The 18659-nt window shown below is 28.1% G+C and overlaps 2 protein-coding genes across 2 annotated transcripts; both read left to right on the top strand.

The window, feature by feature from the left end:
* Positions 1–2656: 2656 nt before the first annotated feature.
* LOC107018691 (nudix hydrolase 1) lies at positions 2657–4283 on the top strand. The gene is made up of 2 exons (XM_015219236.2): positions 2657–2965; positions 3714–4283. Exons 1-2 carry the CDS (start codon positions 2794–2796, stop codon positions 4001–4003), a joined length of 462 nt encoding a protein of 153 aa, XP_015074722.1. The 5' UTR covers positions 2657–2793; the 3' UTR covers positions 4004–4283.
* Positions 4284–9976: 5693 nt separating this feature from the next.
* LOC107019084 (protein MIZU-KUSSEI 1) lies at positions 9977–11391 on the top strand. Its single transcript, XM_015219663.2, has one exon. The coding sequence runs from the start codon at positions 10190–10192 to the stop codon at positions 10961–10963; it is 774 nt and encodes a 257-aa protein (XP_015075149.1). The 5' UTR covers positions 9977–10189; the 3' UTR covers positions 10964–11391.
* Positions 11392–18659: the final 7268 nt, after the last annotated feature.

Raw genomic sequence — 18659 nt, 5'->3', positions numbered from 1 at the left:
GCTTTGATATTTTACGGGTCAGGTTAGGCTAGTCCTTTTTTTGTATGGGTCAGAAAACGGTCGGTTCATCTCACAAGTACGTGGGCTACAGGCTTACCGGGCCAGCCCACTTTATTTAAAAATTATATTGTATTTAAAATTATTAAATTAAATTATAAATTATAATTTAAAAGTATTGTCATAAATATCGACAAAACAATATTAAATGTTAATGTTACTACTTTTTAATCAGATCCACAAATAAAATTATCTTTCTTATATTTATTAAGTTTTTTTTTCAAGTAAAAATATAAATATGTAAATAGAAATATTAACATAATTGTTTTGAGTTTATACTCTCTTTAATTTAAAATTTTAATATTATATTATATTTTTAATTAATTTTTCATGGCCTACGAAACGGCTCTATCGATATTTCTCAAGCCCTACAAATCAACAGGCTTATTCAGACCGAGTTAAAAAGCCCTTTTCTCAAATGGACTCCAAAAATCATAGCCCAACCCTATTAAATTTTGGGCTAGACCAGGCCTGTCCAACAGGCGTAGCTCATATTGACGGCTCTATATATTAATACGATCAAATTATTTACATTCGAGATAAATTAGTTATTATGATGGCATAATATATATAAACTCTATTTTAATAACAGGTCCGGGAAGTAGTAAAATGCCAGCACTACCTCATCGTCCTCCATCAGCTGGATCAGCAACTCCCCAATCATCGCCCGGTAAATTTTTGATATCAAATTCTTTCTCAATTTACGTGTCACAATTCAAATTTTAAAAATAAAATATTTTAATTTAATTTTTAAAACTTCGCACCGCATAATGCGATTTACTATTAATATGTGTGGCAAATTAGTTGTATATGTTATAAATACATTGAATTAAGTGGATTGTCCATTAAGCTTATTATAAATTTATCCTTATCATGGATATGTATTCCCAAGGTGATGAATCTTTTTGGGATAGAAATGTATCTACTAATGTGACATTAAACATGGTGACCTTTTGGTTGATTTCTCTACCTATAAATAGTGATATCATTCACCATTGTAATATACACTTGAATAAGAAGAAAAGTCCTCTTCTTCTATCTATTTCTGTTATCTTCTTGTCTTTATGATTTTAGTCTTATGAATTTAATTTTATAACAGTATAGTCTTGTTTTCATTAATTGCATGATTTTTCATTAAAATGAGTAGATTTTTATTCTTAATCATTTAAATAAGTTGAATTTTAATTTTTGTATTTATAACATAATAAAAGTTATTTACGAGTGTGAAACACAACTTATAAACTATTATTATGTAAAAATTTTGCTTTTTTTTTACCTAGAGGGATAAAATCATTAAAAACCGGCACAAAATATAGGGAAAAAATGCAAATGGCCCTTTTTAGTTTTCGATATTTGATTAGAAAATTTATAAAGAATTTTTTTTAGTGATTTCTTGTACTTTGTGGTCGTGTACGAGTCACATGATGAGATATTTATGAGTTATTATTATAAAGTCTTTTCTTTAAACGCCTGAATGAGAAATTTATCATTTTATTTTTAGAAATAATAAAGTATAATTTTATTTGATTTCGAAAAATAATAATCGATGTTTTTCTTCTTTTTTTTTAAATTAAAGTTGCAGGGCGTAAAGGGGTTTTAACCTATCGTGCATTACAAAAAGCACGGGTGTGCAACGAGAAGGTGTATTGTTTGCGCCACACTCCAGCAGGCAAACCCTAAATCGGAATTATAATCGCAGTAAGTCGTAATTAGAATTTAAATTTTATAAATTATGAATGTATTGCAGAAATTTATAACTCGTTCAATTACTTATTAGATTTAAGATAAGCCAGAGTTAATAGAGTTTAAGATTATATGTTTTTAAGATTATTCCGTGAAAGTTTATGTAATAATATTGAATGGTATATATTTATATCAAAGGCCATTTAAAATCTTCTTCCTCCATCCCTTTTTGCTATCTTTTTTTTTCCACTACCTAAAGTTCCCAAATTATGAGGAATAAAGAATGTAAATTTCCTAAATGGTTAAGTACATTCATCGATTGTATGTTAACTAAGTTTTATCTAGATGATATTCTAATTACAATTTGTTTTAATTGAGTCAGTAGATTTTGAGGAGGCAAGAAAGTACTTGATAAATATCGTGATCAGGGCATGAACATGCAAATCGAACATCTTTTTTTTTTTTTTGTATTTATTCGAATTTTTGACGATCTGTTAAGACTCGTAAGATGAATCAAACGTTTCTTTTTTGGATTTTTACACCAATGACATATTGTTAATAATTAATTATATCTTATCCTTACTCCTTTTAAAATTATAAAAATCCTTTAAATTTGATAAAATTCGTATACATTCCAAATCGTTCTGATACATTCAGTTTCAATTTCGAATACATCACTCAATATCTTGATATATCGCGTAAAGTGATGTATCCGATTAATACACTGCGTAAAGTGATGAATCCACAAATAAGAGATAGTATAGATTTTTGCAAGTTTTTCAAATGGTAGAAATTTTTTAACAATACGGTAAAATAAGTTGTGAATTTAAGTTGTACTAATAATTTAAATGGTTAAATTTTAAATAATGTCATAAAATAGACTATTTGTGCAAACCTCCCATCCACACAAGTTTGAATGGGCTGGTCAGACAAAAAGCCCAATAGCTTCTTGCTATTGGGCCTAGACGGGACCCAATTACAAAATTTTCAACCATATAAATACTCCGCACGCAATCTACGCCTTCCCGTTAAATTTATTCCGGTGCCGGAGAAATGGAAAACGGCGCTCAGCAAACACCGGGCACCTCAAAGCCACCGTCACCTCCGATACCTAAAGTCGGGGTAGCGGTGTTCCTTTTAAAAGGAAGTAAAGTTCTGTTGGGGAAACGCCTCTCCGCCGTCGGCCATAGCACCTTTGCACTTCCCGGCGGCCACCTGGAGTTCGGTGAGTACCTAAAAATTTCTTCCCGTTGTTTATCGAAGCTTAGATTCACATATTAGTTATGATTTATGATATGATTTCTTTGCTAGATGATCTAAAATTTATAGTAATTTTTTGCTAGATTATTAAATTGAAAATAAGAAAAACTGGAGTATTTACAAACATACGAAATATAGTTTAATAGTTAATTATTGTGATTTGTAATGTATTAATATAAATTTTATTTAAAAAAGATTAAAACTTTTTTGAATTTCGAAATTTCGACTGTTCTACATAAATTAGGACATAGAAATGTGTTTTGACTTGACACGAATTGTAAGATAGTAAAGAAAACTTTAAATCATTTGGTCTTCAACTTAAAAGTATGTAGAATATATCAAAACGTCATTTAATCTTTTGGTGTTAAACATGCTACATAGAAAGTTAGAACTAATGACAACGAGTTGTTAGAAAAGAAAAAGGACATTCTTTTTTGAATGGACTGGAACGGAAAGTTAGACAAACAAATTGAAACGGAGGGAGTATTTGGTTCTGTTTAATTCAAGACATATTTGATAACACAATGTGCATATATTCATATTTGAGTTCAGCAACATGATCAAATAAGTAATCATGTTCGTAGCCTAGAAGCCTATGGTTCTGTTCTGAATAGTTGCCCAGTGTTGTTCAAGGCGTGCTTAAAGTGCGTTTAAGCTCTGAAGCGATGCTCAAAACATGTTGAACACGTACATTGATCATGTATTGGTTACAGGGGAAAGTTTTGAAGAGTGCGCAACGAGGGAGGTGAAGGAGGAAACAGGATTGATAATTGATGAAACCGAGTTTCTAACAGTGACTAACAATGTCATCTCAGAGAAAGTGCATATCGTTTGCGTATTCATCAGAGCAGTCCCTGCTGATGTTAACCAGAAGCCTGAAACACTTGAACCTGATAAATGTGCTGGTTGGGATTGGTATGAATGGAACAATCTCCCTAAACCACTCTTTGGTCCTTTAGAAGAGATGGTCCAAAGTGGTTTCAATCCTTTTCCAACTACTTGATAGTTAACTGATTTGCTAAGTATCTAGGATTCAATGTTGCTAGGATTGATCACGAGTTCGAGCTATGGAATCAGTCATTGATGTTTGTGTTAGGGTAGTCTGTCTACATTACACCCCCTAATGGTACAGTTCTTCCACGTACCTTACATAATAGTGGAATGCTTTGAGCATCAGACTTCCCCAACACGGGTGTTTTGGTTTGAAATGACAATTGATTCTTGGATATGCTATGTTATTTGTAGTAATATAATTGATATATTTAATATGAAATGTTGATGAATTCTGATGTTATGCATCTCTGCAACATGAGGTGTCTTGAGTCGATTAAAACTCTAAGATCGCAAGGTTCAAAGGCCTTGAGGGTTGCTTAGAAAAGTCGATCTAAAGCAGACAATACCTTGTTATTGGGCTTGAACCATGAAAAATTGGTGTCAAAATAGGAGGAGAAGCTTAGAGGTCGTATAAGGACGAATTCAAGATTCTAACTAACGAGACACTTTTTGTGTAGTGAGGCCAAATCTCAACGAAGACGCTAAGTCCCAAAGGGGTCGTTTGGTTGGGAACAAATTATCCTCGGATAAGTTATCACATATAGGAATAATTTATCCCACCATGTATATGTGATAACTTATCCCATCACTATGATATAAATGGTGGATAAGTCATCTCAAATATGACAATTGACAACCAAACAAGATATCAAAATTTCATCCTAAGATTTTTTTTTTTTATCCTGTGACTATTTATTCTTATTCGTCACACCAAACAATGCTTTGAGAATGTAAGGGAGATTCATTATGAAACTTCTATTAGATAAAAATAAAAATAACACTCCACACACATTTAAGATGTTAAATATCAAGTTATAAACAAACTTTTTAATAATAAACTACTTATAACATATTATTATCAAGTTATTGCATATCAAGAAAAAATACATTATTCTCATTAATTTTTTAAAATAAGTGTAAATTAGGTATATAGCATATTTATGTAGTCATATTCTCAGTTATGGCATAAGAGTTTGATTTTCGTTCTATAACATTTAATATATCAAGTTATAGCATTTCTTTAAATTAAAATATTGTTAATATTTATTCTGTAAAATTAGGATGAAAATAAAATAAAAAAATGATTAATTAAAATTGGGTAATTTACGTGAATGTAGTTAATGTTATTAACTGATAACAAAATGTGCACCTTTTAAGGGATTTTAAAATATATTAATTATAGATATGCACCTTAATTATCTCAATCCGTTTTTAATGATAATTAGTTTTGATTTTTTATCCTTAAAAAATTGTATTCTGTTATCTTCTTTCCATAAACGTGTATCATTTTTTTTTCCAGAAATTGAACTATATTCATATATTCGAATTCTGTCATATTTTATCATTTTTTTTTGGAAAAACAATTAACATTGAAGGTTGAAAAAGTTTAGATTTGATTTGATGGAGAAAATTGTGTCAATTTTAATTAAACATGGTGGCAAATGGAATTCATCAGGTTAGTTTTTTTTAATATTTTATTAATGTGTCGTATTTTTTTCCCCATGTTATATTGCATATGTTCAATTGATTTTTTTTTTTGTGATACATTTATTCAGTATTTCTACTAATAAATATTTCCTAATATTAAATGTATTTTAATGTGTAATTAAAACGAAGAATGATGTTAAATGTGATTACTGGTTAAAATTAAAAAGTTTACGGTTTTTGATCAATTTGCAAATTTTTTATTTTTGAAACAGTAGAACAATATCTAACATTTTGTATTTTAATGTATATAAATAATGTATGAACAATATATACGAAAGTCAATGTTTATAGTTGTACGTAGCTGTTATTGATTTGTAATATATATATGTTAAATCAATAACAGCTACGTACACTATAAACATTGACTATCGTATATATTGTTCATACACTATTTATATACATTAAAATACAAAATGTATACATTATTAATACAAAATGTCAGATATTGTTCTACTGTTTCAAAAACAAAAAATTTGCAAATTGATCAAAAACTGTAAACTTTTTAATTTTAACTAGTAATCACATTCAACATCATTCTTCCTTTTAATTACACATTAAAATACATTTAATATTAGGAAATATTTATTAGTAGAAATACTGAATAAATGTATCACAAAAAAAATCAATTGAACATATGCAATATAACATGGGAAAAAAAATACGACACATTAATAAAATATTAAAAAAAACTAACCTGATGAATTCCATTTGCCACCATGTTTAATTAAAATTGACACAATTTTCTCCATCAAATCAAATCTAAACTTTTTCAACCTTCAATTTTAATTGATTTTCCAAAAAAAAAGAGGATAAAATATGACAGAATTCGAATATATGAATATAGTTCAATTTCTGGAAAAAAAAATGATACACGTTTATGGAAAGAAGATAACAGAATACAATTTTTTAAGGATAAAAAATCAAAACTAATTATCATTAAAAACGGATTGAGATAGTTAAGGTGCATATCTATAATTAATATATTTTAAAATTCCTTAAAAGGTGCACATTTTGTTATCAGTTAATAACATTAACTACATTCACATAAATTATCCAATTTTAATTAATCATTTTTTTATTTTATTTTTCGTCCTAATTTTACAGAATAAATATTAACAATATTTTAATTTAAAGAAATGCTATAAGTTGATATATTATATGTTATAGAATGAATATGCCATAACTTGAGAATATGACTACATAATATGCTATATACCTAATTTACACGTATCACGTGGAAGAGCTATATCAGACATGTATTAATTGTATCAGCGAAAGAGTTGTATTCAAGCAACAATTATCAATTGTATCAACAAAAGAGATGTATCGGCTGAAAATGTGTGAAGAGTTGTATTAACATGGTATCGGTGCAAATATGTATTACATTTTTACTACAAAACTCAAAATATTACTACGTATCATTTTATTTTTTTTGAAATTCTAATTATATATCATAAACACAATCTAAATATTTGCAACATATTGTAATTTTTCCAATTAGGATCAAAATATTAGTCTGTACATCATCAAGGGGATGGTAGGTTAATAATGTTAAAAAGTTGTTATATTAGTTCTTAATTAATCCTTCATATAAGGCAATATCATGCTTACTCATCACCTAACTATTAATCAATTATAAGATGTTTTCAAGATTGTTTATTGGATTTTAAGCTCTTTGGTTTTAGGTTTTGATTTTGACATGTCTAGCTTATTCAACATAATACATACTTTTGTCCTTAATTAATCTCCTAGTTGTTGATTTTAGTTGAAAATTAGTTGGTCCGTGACATTTAGGTACCATAAATCATAATCACAACCCTCTCCCCCTAATAATAAATTTATTTAAAACACCATTAGTAATTTTTTTTCATACGTTTAAATTTTGATGGATAGAATTATACGATACAAGAAGTGTAGGTAGAAGTCAACATATGAGTACAATCGAACTATATTTTTATGCCCAATCTGACAATTCATCGTCAAATAATATTAACGATTTTATTGTTTAGCCACGTAAAACTGTTTGTCGCTAATTATCGTTCTTCTTCTTCAGTTCAATTGATGTCTATACTGATGAAAGATAATAAAAGCTTTGTAGATCGAATTTAAATACATATAAGTTAGCCTAAAACACCATCTTAATATATTTAAAAAAATTAACACTAATCACTTGTTGATTTATTAGTGGTGTAAGTAGAAATTCAACAAAGTTTTTGACCCTAATATATATGTTTATTTACAGGCTACCTCACATGTGGTGCAAATTAAACAGTCGGTGGAGGAAAAATAATGAAGAATCTTATTGACTTTTGAACCATATGTTATATTTATATATTATTTATAATTTTCAACAATAGGGAAGACTTTGTACTAACCATTATGAACTGTCTACCATAATCTCTAATTGATAAGCCATTACCTAGATTTTATTGGCTCAATGTTAACAAGCATGATTACTTCAACACCTTTTGACATTGTTAGCTTCTTTTTGACAACATTGCTGACACTATTGTTTCACCTTATTAATGGCTAAACTTGTTTTGTAATGTGGCAATTTCACACTCTATAATATACCTACCATATTAGTGCTTCTTTTTCGATCTCATGTTTAGAGTCCACGTTAAAGTTTTGATTAAATTTATGTCACATAATATAAAAAAATTTTATATTCAGAGCTTAAATTTAAAACTTTTGATTAAGGATAAAACAGTCTCCATAATAGTGCTCTTTTATGTCTAAATTTATGGGGGAAATGGTCTGGAAAATACTTCTATTTGACCGAATTAGCTGTTGTGATACCAAACTTTATGAAAGACATTTTACCTACACTATTTAATAGTGTAACTTTATGTGTCACGTGAACACATTACTATTTATAATGAAGCAATATTTATGATGTCCATGTAAGCACATATATACCTTTAAAGTTAACTACTCACAATAGTGCAGAGTGGTAAAATTTTCTTTCTATAGTTTGATATCGTAACAACAATTTTGATCAAAGTTCAAATATATTTCAAACCTTTTCCCCTAATTTATGTAAGGGATTCCTTTTTGTAATATTGTTTGATTCGATATAAGAAAACACTTTCTTTTTTAAAAGAGATATAAGGGATTCCTTTTTGTAATATTGTTTGATTCGATATAAGAAAACACTTTCTTTTTTAAAAGAGATATATCTTTTGAAATTTATAGTTTGAAATAAACCTTAAAATATTTGTATTACTCTCACGGTAAAAAAAACTGAAAATTACATGAAAACTTATTTTTTATAAATTTTCATACTAATTTCCGAGAAAATTCTCACTTCTTTTAGTATCTATTGTAAATTTAATAGTACTATATTGTGGCTCCTAGGCCACGCCTACTGCTTCTGTGTCTGCATATTAGTACACAGTACATGAACATAGAATAAAATTGAAATAATTTAATAATTCTGATAAAATTAAAGCAGAGAAAATTACACAACACAATGGTGGCTAAATGGTCCCTATATAATTTCATAGATTTATGTGCAAACATTATTTGAGTTTTCCTTTTCTAATCTTTTGAATTTTAATTACTGAATCTTGACTTGCAAAAGTCCCTAGTGGGTGTGTTTGGTGTTAACCTTTCACCTGTCCTTTAGTTGTTTTCAATGTATGTCACTTATTAAAATTTGATATACTAAGTTTTCGTAATATTAAATAAACAAATTTCTTTTATTTTACAACCTTAAAAATCTTTCTAATTAAAGAAAATATTTAATAGTCGCTTTTAGGACACCATTAAGTTTAAGAATTAGACTAACTAATAAAGTGTTCTTAGTAAGCTAATTCCCTTGTGAGTTTCCTAAGCTAGGATCGTTCAAAATCAAACAGATGCATACAGACTAATTTAGATACAACTTACAACATCGTATAGTAAAATAAAAAAAGATAACACCATCAAGATGTAGTGCAACATATAATACTTCTTCTCTTTTAATTAGAAATTTTGAACTAGAGTTTTTGAATCAACGTAATTTTTTGATACAAAGATTTCCATCGAAGGAGTTCTGCGCTATACGAATTTAGGTTAGTTGAGCTTCAAAATAAGCCAACTGAAAAGAGTCAAAAAATCTTGACTTATAATACTCCCTTGGATTTAATTATTTATCATACTTTCCTTTTTGTCACTATTAAAAAAATATCTCTTTTTTCTGATAACTGTTTAATTTTAATTTTCACATTATCTATAGAGTATACATATGACATATTTTTAATTTATAACACTCTTAATCTTTTTTTTTTAAGTTCCACGTTAAATCAGAATATAACAAACAAATTAAAACGACGAAAATAAATAATTTTCTCTCTTCAATCTTTATATTCCACCACTACTATCTATCTTTTCCCAATTTCACATTGTTGATACAGTTAGGTAGGGCTGCTCACCTTCTTTTGTCAGGATTCTCTCTGCTACTAAAATTCTTTCATTTCCCAAAAAAGTCCAACAAATTGATTCAAAAAAATTTATTTATTTATTTATTTATTTATTACACTTTCAAACCCCATAAAACCCTCAATATTAGACCCCCAAAAAAACATAAAAGAGTCAAAAACAACTCACTCATATTTTCCTAACTTCCTCAACTTCTCTTTTTTTATCTCTTTTTGTTTCACTTCAAATGAGAACAATAATGTCTAAGAACCAACATGAGTCCTTCTCATTTTCAAGAAGGTACTTCAATTTCAAGAAAAAAGTTGAAGATGAAGAGTATGATGATGAAGTTTACTTGAACAATTTCCACTCTTCCTCGCTTAGAGGTAGCGAGGAAGAGTATTTTGGGATGCATTCGCTGTCTGGTACAGCGAATGCATCCACAGTAAGCAAGAAACTGTCGCGTTCAACAGTTTCTAAGCTTCGTTCGGCTCTTACTTTTGGTAAGAGCCGAACACAAATAGGGCTTGGTACTAAAGTTATTGGTACTTTATTTGGTTATAGAAGAGGACATGTTCATTTTGCATTTCAAGAAGATCCAAAGTTAGGCCCAGCATTCTTTGTAGAAATGGCCACTCCTACAAGTCATTTAGTTAGAGAAATGGCTTCAGGATTGGTTAGAATTGCATTAGAATCAGATAAGAGGACAGGTAAAAAAGGGGTAAAATTGCTAGAAGAGCCAAATTGGAGGACATATTGTAATGGTAGAAAATGTGGCTATGCAATGAAAAGAGAATGTGGGCCTGATGAATGGAAGATTTTGAACTCAATTGGGCCTGTTTCAATGGGTGCTGGAGTTTTACCAAGTGATGGTGATGGAATTGGGTTAGAAGGTGAATTAATGTACATGAGGGCTAAATTTGAAAGAGTTGTTGGATCAAAAGATTCTGAGGCCTTCTACATGATGAATCCTGATGGTCATGGTGGTCCTGAACTTAGCCTTTACTTGCTTAGGGTTTAAACCGTGGCGTCCTGGTCAACTTGTGCTCTCTCGACTATTTCACTGAGTACCTGTTATGTTCGGGTTGAAGTATATGATCATAAGTTCTTATGAAGACATAAGAAGTTAGTTTTTTTATGATTAGGGTTTAAACCATGACGTTCTGGTCAACTTGTGTTCTCTCGACTATTTTACTGAGTACCTGTTATGTTCGGGTTTGAAGTATGTGATCATAAGTTCTTATGAAGACATAAGAAGTTAGTTTTTTTTTATGATGTATTTTTGGTTTGTTTTAATGTACTATGAGGGTATGAGGGAAACAAATTAAAGATATGGAGGAGGGTGGGGGTGTGAACTATATATGTATATAGATTATGTTTTTCTAGTTTTGTTGAAGTGAAAGATTATGAAGTAAACTTTGGTACTCTCTTTTTACTATAAGAGTTTTATAAATCTTATTTTTATTTAGATTTTGTTGTGTGAGTTGTATTTTCTTTTCATTTTGATCTAGTCTATTATTTTTTTTATAAGATAAGGTAGAGTTGAACTTTTTTCCACAAGATTACACCAATGAAGTAAAACTAGGAAAGAGATTAGTTTGGTGTGTTTTATCTAATTATGGCATCTAATTTGGTAGATGATGAACTTTTTGCTGTCTTGGTTAAAAGAAAATTCATATACTATTTTAGAATTTTTATTAATATTTTTCACCTTTTAGACTCTGAACTCTAGATATGATAGTGCCATGGATTTTGATAAAAACAAATATAGCAACATGATTTCGAAATTGAGTATTGTTTATGCAATTTTTCCATGAAAAAAAGATTTACAAGAACATATACCTAAACAAGAGCCTTCTAGTGATTACCACAACAATCTCCTTTCACCATCAAGACAATTACACATCCAAATATAATTAACTACTAATAACTTGTTTAGAAGGATTAAGAAAACTAGAAGACTCCAATTATAATTTAATAAGGAAAGTGATGGAGATAAAGTAATTAATATCTTGCAAAAAGGAGAACCATATATGATTACTCCATTTAGATATGATGAGTCCGGAGCTAAAGGGTGAAAAATCTTAATAAAAATTGTAAAATGGTATATCAAATTTCTTGGTTAAAAAAATCGCTACTTAATGAGCAATTTTATCGTTTTAATTAAAAAAATTCATATACTATTTTAAAATTTTTATTAACATTTTTCACCCATTAAACTTCGAACTCTAGATATGATAGTGCCATGAATTTTGATAAAACAAATAAAGCAACATGATTATATGAACCAAATAATTCACTTCCAATTATCTCCAACACGTGTGTTGATGTGTGCTTTTCTTCAATTAGAAGGATAATTTACTTTTTTCCTTCCATTCTGTATTTTGAGTTATATTAAAGATTCGATTAAATTAAGATCGCACACTACATAATTTATTTGAAATGATACTAATAATATAATTTTTTTATATTCAGAATTTAAATTTAAAATTTCTGATTAAAAATAATACAGTCTTACTACTATATCACAATTCCTATTCACTTTTTTATTTTTATTTTTACTTTTATTGTTCACTTTATAATTGGGGTCATTTGATTTCAATATAATATGTTCACGTTTGTTAGGCTGAATCAAAAGTTTGTCTTACGGACTTAAAAGGTTATATCTATTTATCTCAATTTTGTCTTTTTTTTTCTTTTTCTTTTGTCCAATTTAAGTTTATAACTTTACGATTTATTGTCAAACGTAGAATATTTTAACTTTGCTATAGGAAAAATTAAATGGACAACTAATCAATCGATTATAATAAATAGAACAAAATAGATTATTTTTAAAAAACTTTTATATCGTGTTATGTCGATTATTATAATTGTATCAATTAAATCTTTATCGTACATATTTAAAAACAACAAATGAACCAACTTTCAAATGTATGTAACTATTCGTAATATTCGAGATCTGGAGTTCTGAAATGAACAAATTTTCAACAAAAAAAATACTTTTTTCTTAAATAAATTTTACACAACATAAATTTAGATTAGTGATCAAGCTAGATACCATGATAGATATACAAGGAAATGATTTGAATAGTTGGTAACTTTTTTTATATCGATAGTCTATTTAAAATAATTTTTCTACTCGACAAAGATAAAAATAACATTAATATATACTTTTTTTTTAAAAAAAAAAAATCCTATAATATTGTTGCGGTTGTAAATGATTTTTAACTCCTTTTTGTTTTTCTTTTCTCTATTCATTGGCATACTACTCTTTTATTTTATAAAAAAAATAATTATAGTTTGACTAATGAAATGACAAAATTTATATCAAGTAAACATCATGTCAGTGTTATTTATACAATGGAAAACATATTTTTATGAGTGGGAAAAAGTAGATGAATACTCACAATCAATTGGTCTCCTTTATAGGGTTCAACTTAGGATATAACACTTGCTATTGTTTTGTTTAGCTTTCTTATTTGTCATTGTCTCTCTATTTTTGTCACTATGGAAAAATATTCAACTATAATGTCCTTTCAATACATAACCAAGCAAGGATGCGCTAAAATCAATGACCATTCACTCTGTTTAATCAGAAATTTTGAATTTTATAAAGAAAAAAAAGTACTCATATGATATATTATTTTATTACCGTGTGCTACTCATGTTAAATCAAATATTTACGATTATCAAAGTTCAATGACCTTTTATTTTTGTGCTTGACAAGAAAAAAAATGTAAAAATTGACTTGTAGACGGGCAAAGACATTAAGTCGGGCAGATTTGCAAAATCGTTGATCTTTTATGCTAATAAAATACTTTTTTTGTCTACTTTTATTTGTCATGAATTTCTTTTCAGAGTTAAACAATAAGAACTTTGACTAATAATTTACGATATAATTTTTCATCATATTGATATGTAAAAAATTGAAATTTTTATCATACTTTTTATATAATTTTTGAATATCTAAATTTTTTACTTAAAACGTATCGAATCGAACAGTATCAAACTGATTATGAACTTTATTCTATTAAATATTGTAAAAAAGATTCATGTAAAAATGCAACATTTCTACCAAACGCATGGGCCAGAAAATTTGTACCAAGTGATAAATGGTTCGAAATACATAACATTTTTATCAAGTGTTAAATAATCAGAAAATTTGGTCAAAAAATTAAAAAAAAAAAACTTTAATATTTTTTTATTTTACAATAATCTGATCTTTTTTAAATATTTTTTAGACAAAAGATATTAAAATTAAGAGGATAAAATACTTTAAAAAGTAAAATATTGTCAAATTCTGACGAAAAATATTTTTCCAAATGATATTTGTTGTTTCTTGTGCATGCCTTATTGTGACCTTGATTGATGGGAAGCTTTTCCATGTAATAATCACCCTTAAATTTCATAATCTCATTAATTAATGAGAAATTAGCTAAATGGAAACAAGATTAGACATAATGATAAGTACATAACAACAAATTGGAGAAAACAATGAATTAGGATTCCTTTTCAAATTATTTATCGTGATTTCTAAAAATAACAGAATAACTGTTTCATTTGGCTACATATATATATATATGTACAAAGAATAAAATGATATAGTATATCGGTTAATACTAGATTATATGCACGTGGATACAATATATTACGCTACGTTTTGCCAAAATAAGTACTAATAGCGCTACTTATGAAATTTTCCCAACATATTACTACTCGTAGAGCAATAACTTTCAAAAAGGATAAAAGGTTTGTAAGGGTACTGGGCTTGCAGCCCATTAAGACTGTAGCCCAACCACTTATAAGGCCCAAGGCTAACGTAAAGAAGGGCCCAAAAATTACAACTTATATAATATTTTGGGAAAATTGTATATAATAACAAAGTATTAATTTAAATTAAATGCTATAAATGCAGTTTGATTTAATTGTACCTCATAGAAAACTGTTGTTATTTTACCTCTCTCCTGGTGAATCTCGCTCGCCAGTCTCGTTCTCTCCCTCGCCTCTCTCGCTTTTTATACAAACGCAAATGTATAAAATGTGTTTGTATAAAGCGAGATAAAATTGTATATATGCATATATTTTCGTTCCCCTCTCCCAGATCTCGTTCACTACTCTCCCAGATCTCGCTCGCTACTCTCCCAGATCTCACTCACTCACTCGCCTCTCTCACTTTATACCAAAATGCAAATGTGTAAAATGCGTTTGTGTTTGTGCAAAGTGAGAGAAAATTATTTATATACATATATATATATTTGTTCCCCTCTCTTCCCTCTCCATTATCTCGCTTTCTCACTCGCTTATCCCACTTTATACAAACAAAAATGTATACATTGTGTTTGTGTTTGTATAAAGCGAGAGAAAATTGTATATACAAATACAAATGCATATATTTTCATCCTATACACTTATGATTATACAAATACGATCTTTTCCTGCCCAATTTTCTTTTGTCTTTCTCTCTTTCTCGCTTTATACAAACACACATTATACAATTGACCTTTTATATATGTATACCAAAGCAGATTATACAACTGCTTTTTTTTTATATGTATAGCGAAATTATACAACTGTTTTTTTTTTTTGGTAATTAGAAATTTTATTAAACGCTTTCTTTTTTATATGTATAGTGAAATATACATATTTATGTTTGCTATGAAACGCAATTATGCTAACTATAGTATAGCATACAAATATGAATTTTGTGTTTGTTATATGTGAAAGTTGCTCCAATACTTTTGTATATATCTTTAGATCTTTTGAAGATGTAAATTTAAATTCTAAAATATAATTCAGTAATTAACAATAGGGTTGTTCATGGTTATGGTTATAAAATCAAGCTGAACCGCAATTCAAATTAAACTGACTAAAAAATTGATATTTGGTTAGATTTAGTTTTTAAATTTTGAAAAATCGACACTATTTGGTTTGATTTTGATTTTACTAAATATTTACCGCAAAAATAACAAAATCGAACCGTGAAGTTATATAAAAAATTTATAATTATTTATAAATAAAATAGAAGTATTTTGATAAGTTTTTAATTAAATCTTTGATTTTACTACTTTCTAAGCCCACTTGCCCAACTATTAAAACTTTAAGTCTAAATCCATCAATATTCATTACTTTTAAGATCACACTTTCTCGGTTCTATATAAACTTTTTCTAACGCAATATTGAATATTTTAAAGTTCCCGCTAAAGAATATGATAATTGATTAGTTTTGACTATGAAATATTGATTTTTTTTAGAAGTAATTTTTCAATATTTTAAGGTGTAATTTTATTGAAAAGTATATTGATAAGATATTGAGATCTCTAGAATATTGAACCAACTTTATGTTATTGACAATATTGAGTTTTTTTATTTTCTAAATGGGATGAATCACTTTGTTTTGTATAATAGCTTTTACGTAAATTATTCATGTATTTGGTGTTTGTGTTTATCGAAATGTATATGTCCTGAACAAACTTATTACTATCGAACCAAAAAAACTAAAAAATCTAAACCAAATCGATGATTATTTTTTTTAAATTTGATTTTATTTGATATTAGAAATTTAAAAATCGATTAAATTTCATAATCAAAGTAGTAATAATTTTTAAGAAAATGTGAAAAGGGGTAGATACTTTTAATGAAAGATCAAAAAGTTCAAATAAGATAATTTTCTTGCAAGTGCACATTTCTCCTTGGTCTCAAATTCGTCAAATTCTACTAGCGCGCATCATCAATTATATTGAGCATAAAAAAAATTCTAATGATGTATTTATCGTGATATTTATATTTCGAAAACTTCTATGTATTTATAAAATTAGTTTGAAAATATTAGTGTATGTAGTTTATCTCTTTTTATTGTATAGCAACAATATTTGTTTATGATAATCAAGCTACAAAAGAAAAAAGTCGTAATTGTTCTTTACACGTCAGACCCGTAGTATGAACCTCTTGTTTTAAGATAATAAGAAAAAAATTATAAATTGTATAGAATTAAATATTATTTTTAATTCTTTATTAATACAAAAAAAAACTATTACCATTGAAATATATGGTGCACTAGATTGAGGTTGTTCCTCCATTAACCAAAGGTCTCAAGTTCAAGTGTATGGAAAAATCCTTAGTAGGGAGTATTTCATCCCAAAGGGGCCTTACGCGGCACGAATTTGGTTTTGTCAAACTCTAATACGAATACCTGACAACAATGAATAAAAATTACTTTTCTTCCGACAATTTTATTATATAGTCATAGTAATAAATTAATTTTTTTTTCAATATTAACACATTTTAATTTCAATATTTCCAGTTACAACTAAATTTAATTTTCACCAAAAATTTTCTTATAATCACTAGCAAAAAATTATTATATGTATCACAAACTAATATTTGATTATTAGAAAAAAAAACATTTTTTCCTTATCATGAACTTTGTCCAATATTTTAGAGTTTTGAATTAAACTATTTGAATCTTCATATATATTAATAGGATTTTTAACAACAAAAAATCAATGTATGAAATTGTAACAAATGACTAGTATTTTATTAACTTTGAAATAACTTATTCTAAGTTATATAGTAATAAATATGAGACATTTTTTTGCACGTAAAATTACATTTGCATTCAATTAAAATCAAAGCAATTAAAGATGTTCTTCCATTACAAAGTTTTTCTTTTTTTTCAAATTCTTTGTTTTTAGCTTTTCTAGCTTTCTCTTCTTCTTTAGTTAAATCTTGTGACAACCCCCTCGGGATCCACATACTCAGGTATTGTCTCTGCCATGGGCGGCCATTCGCTCTGTTAATCCCCTCTTATTGGCTCGCAGCCTCAAGGGAGAATCGAACCCGTGACCTATGGCTCCTTTACATCCCTCCCAAGGAGATCGCCTCTTACCAATTGATCTGCAGATCAATTGGTAAGAGGCGATCTCCTTGGGAGGGATGTAAAGGAGCCATAGGTCACGGGTTCGATTCTCCCTTGAGGCTGCGAGCCAATAAGAGGGGATTAACAGAGCGAATGGCCGCCCATGGCAGAGACAATACCTGAGTATGTGGATCCCGAGGGGGTTGTCACAAATCTTCGCTCTTACTTAATGATTTTGGGCTAACAATAAGCTAGCAAAGACTTTTCGAATTATACTTTTTTTGAAAATTAAAGAAATATAAATAAGATTCACCATAAAAAAATAATTTTAAATTAGTGATTGAAACAAAAGTTAAATATACCCATATAAAAAATTATACCCATTAGAATGGTGCATCTCAAACACGAATTTGATAAAACGAGTTTTGAAATAAAAAAACAGCATTCTATTGATTAATGGAGAAAGTTTCAAAAATTGAAATGCACAACAGGAAGAAATAGAAAATCTTCAAAGGTAAAAAATTTACCCATATTTTGTTTCTGTTATAAAGTTGTTATCTTTAGACAATTTATGTAAATTTTGGGTTAAACAGAATGATGGGGTATTTCAAGAATTTGTTTTTGTGACAAAGTTCTCAACTTTCAAAATTTTGTGTAAGTTGAAAGTATGTCTCCTTTTCTCGTTGCTGTCAACGTTGAGCTAACTATTCAAAATTATTGAACATTCGACATTGATTTTTTTCTATTAAATTTAGTGTATATTTATAAAGTTTGCTTTTATGTCATTTTCGTCTTAATATTGAAGCATGTTGAAGTTGATTCCTATATTGGTATGTAAGTTACTTTCGATTTTACGACATTT

This window comes from Solanum pennellii, chromosome 5, assembly GCF_001406875.1.
Source record: "Solanum pennellii chromosome 5, SPENNV200".
NCBI classification, from domain to species: Eukaryota; Viridiplantae; Streptophyta; class Magnoliopsida; order Solanales; family Solanaceae; genus Solanum; species Solanum pennellii.
The sequence above is the reverse complement of the archived record's forward strand: the minus strand, read 5'-3'. Positions and strand labels throughout refer to the sequence as shown.

Excerpts from the sequence above, each read along its gene's own strand:
- LOC107018691 (XM_015219236.2), top strand. The coding sequence starts at position 2,794 with ATGGAAAACGGCGCTCAGCAAACACCGGGCACCTCAAAGCCACCGTCA. Across the intron at positions 2,966-3,713 it reads CGGCGGCCACCTGGAGTTCG|GGGAAAGTTTTGAAGAGTGC; the intron begins GTGAGTACCTAA and ends TATTGGTTACAG.
- LOC107019084 (XM_015219663.2), top strand. The coding sequence starts at position 10,190 with ATGAGAACAATAATGTCTAAGAACCAACATGAGTCCTTCTCATTTTCA.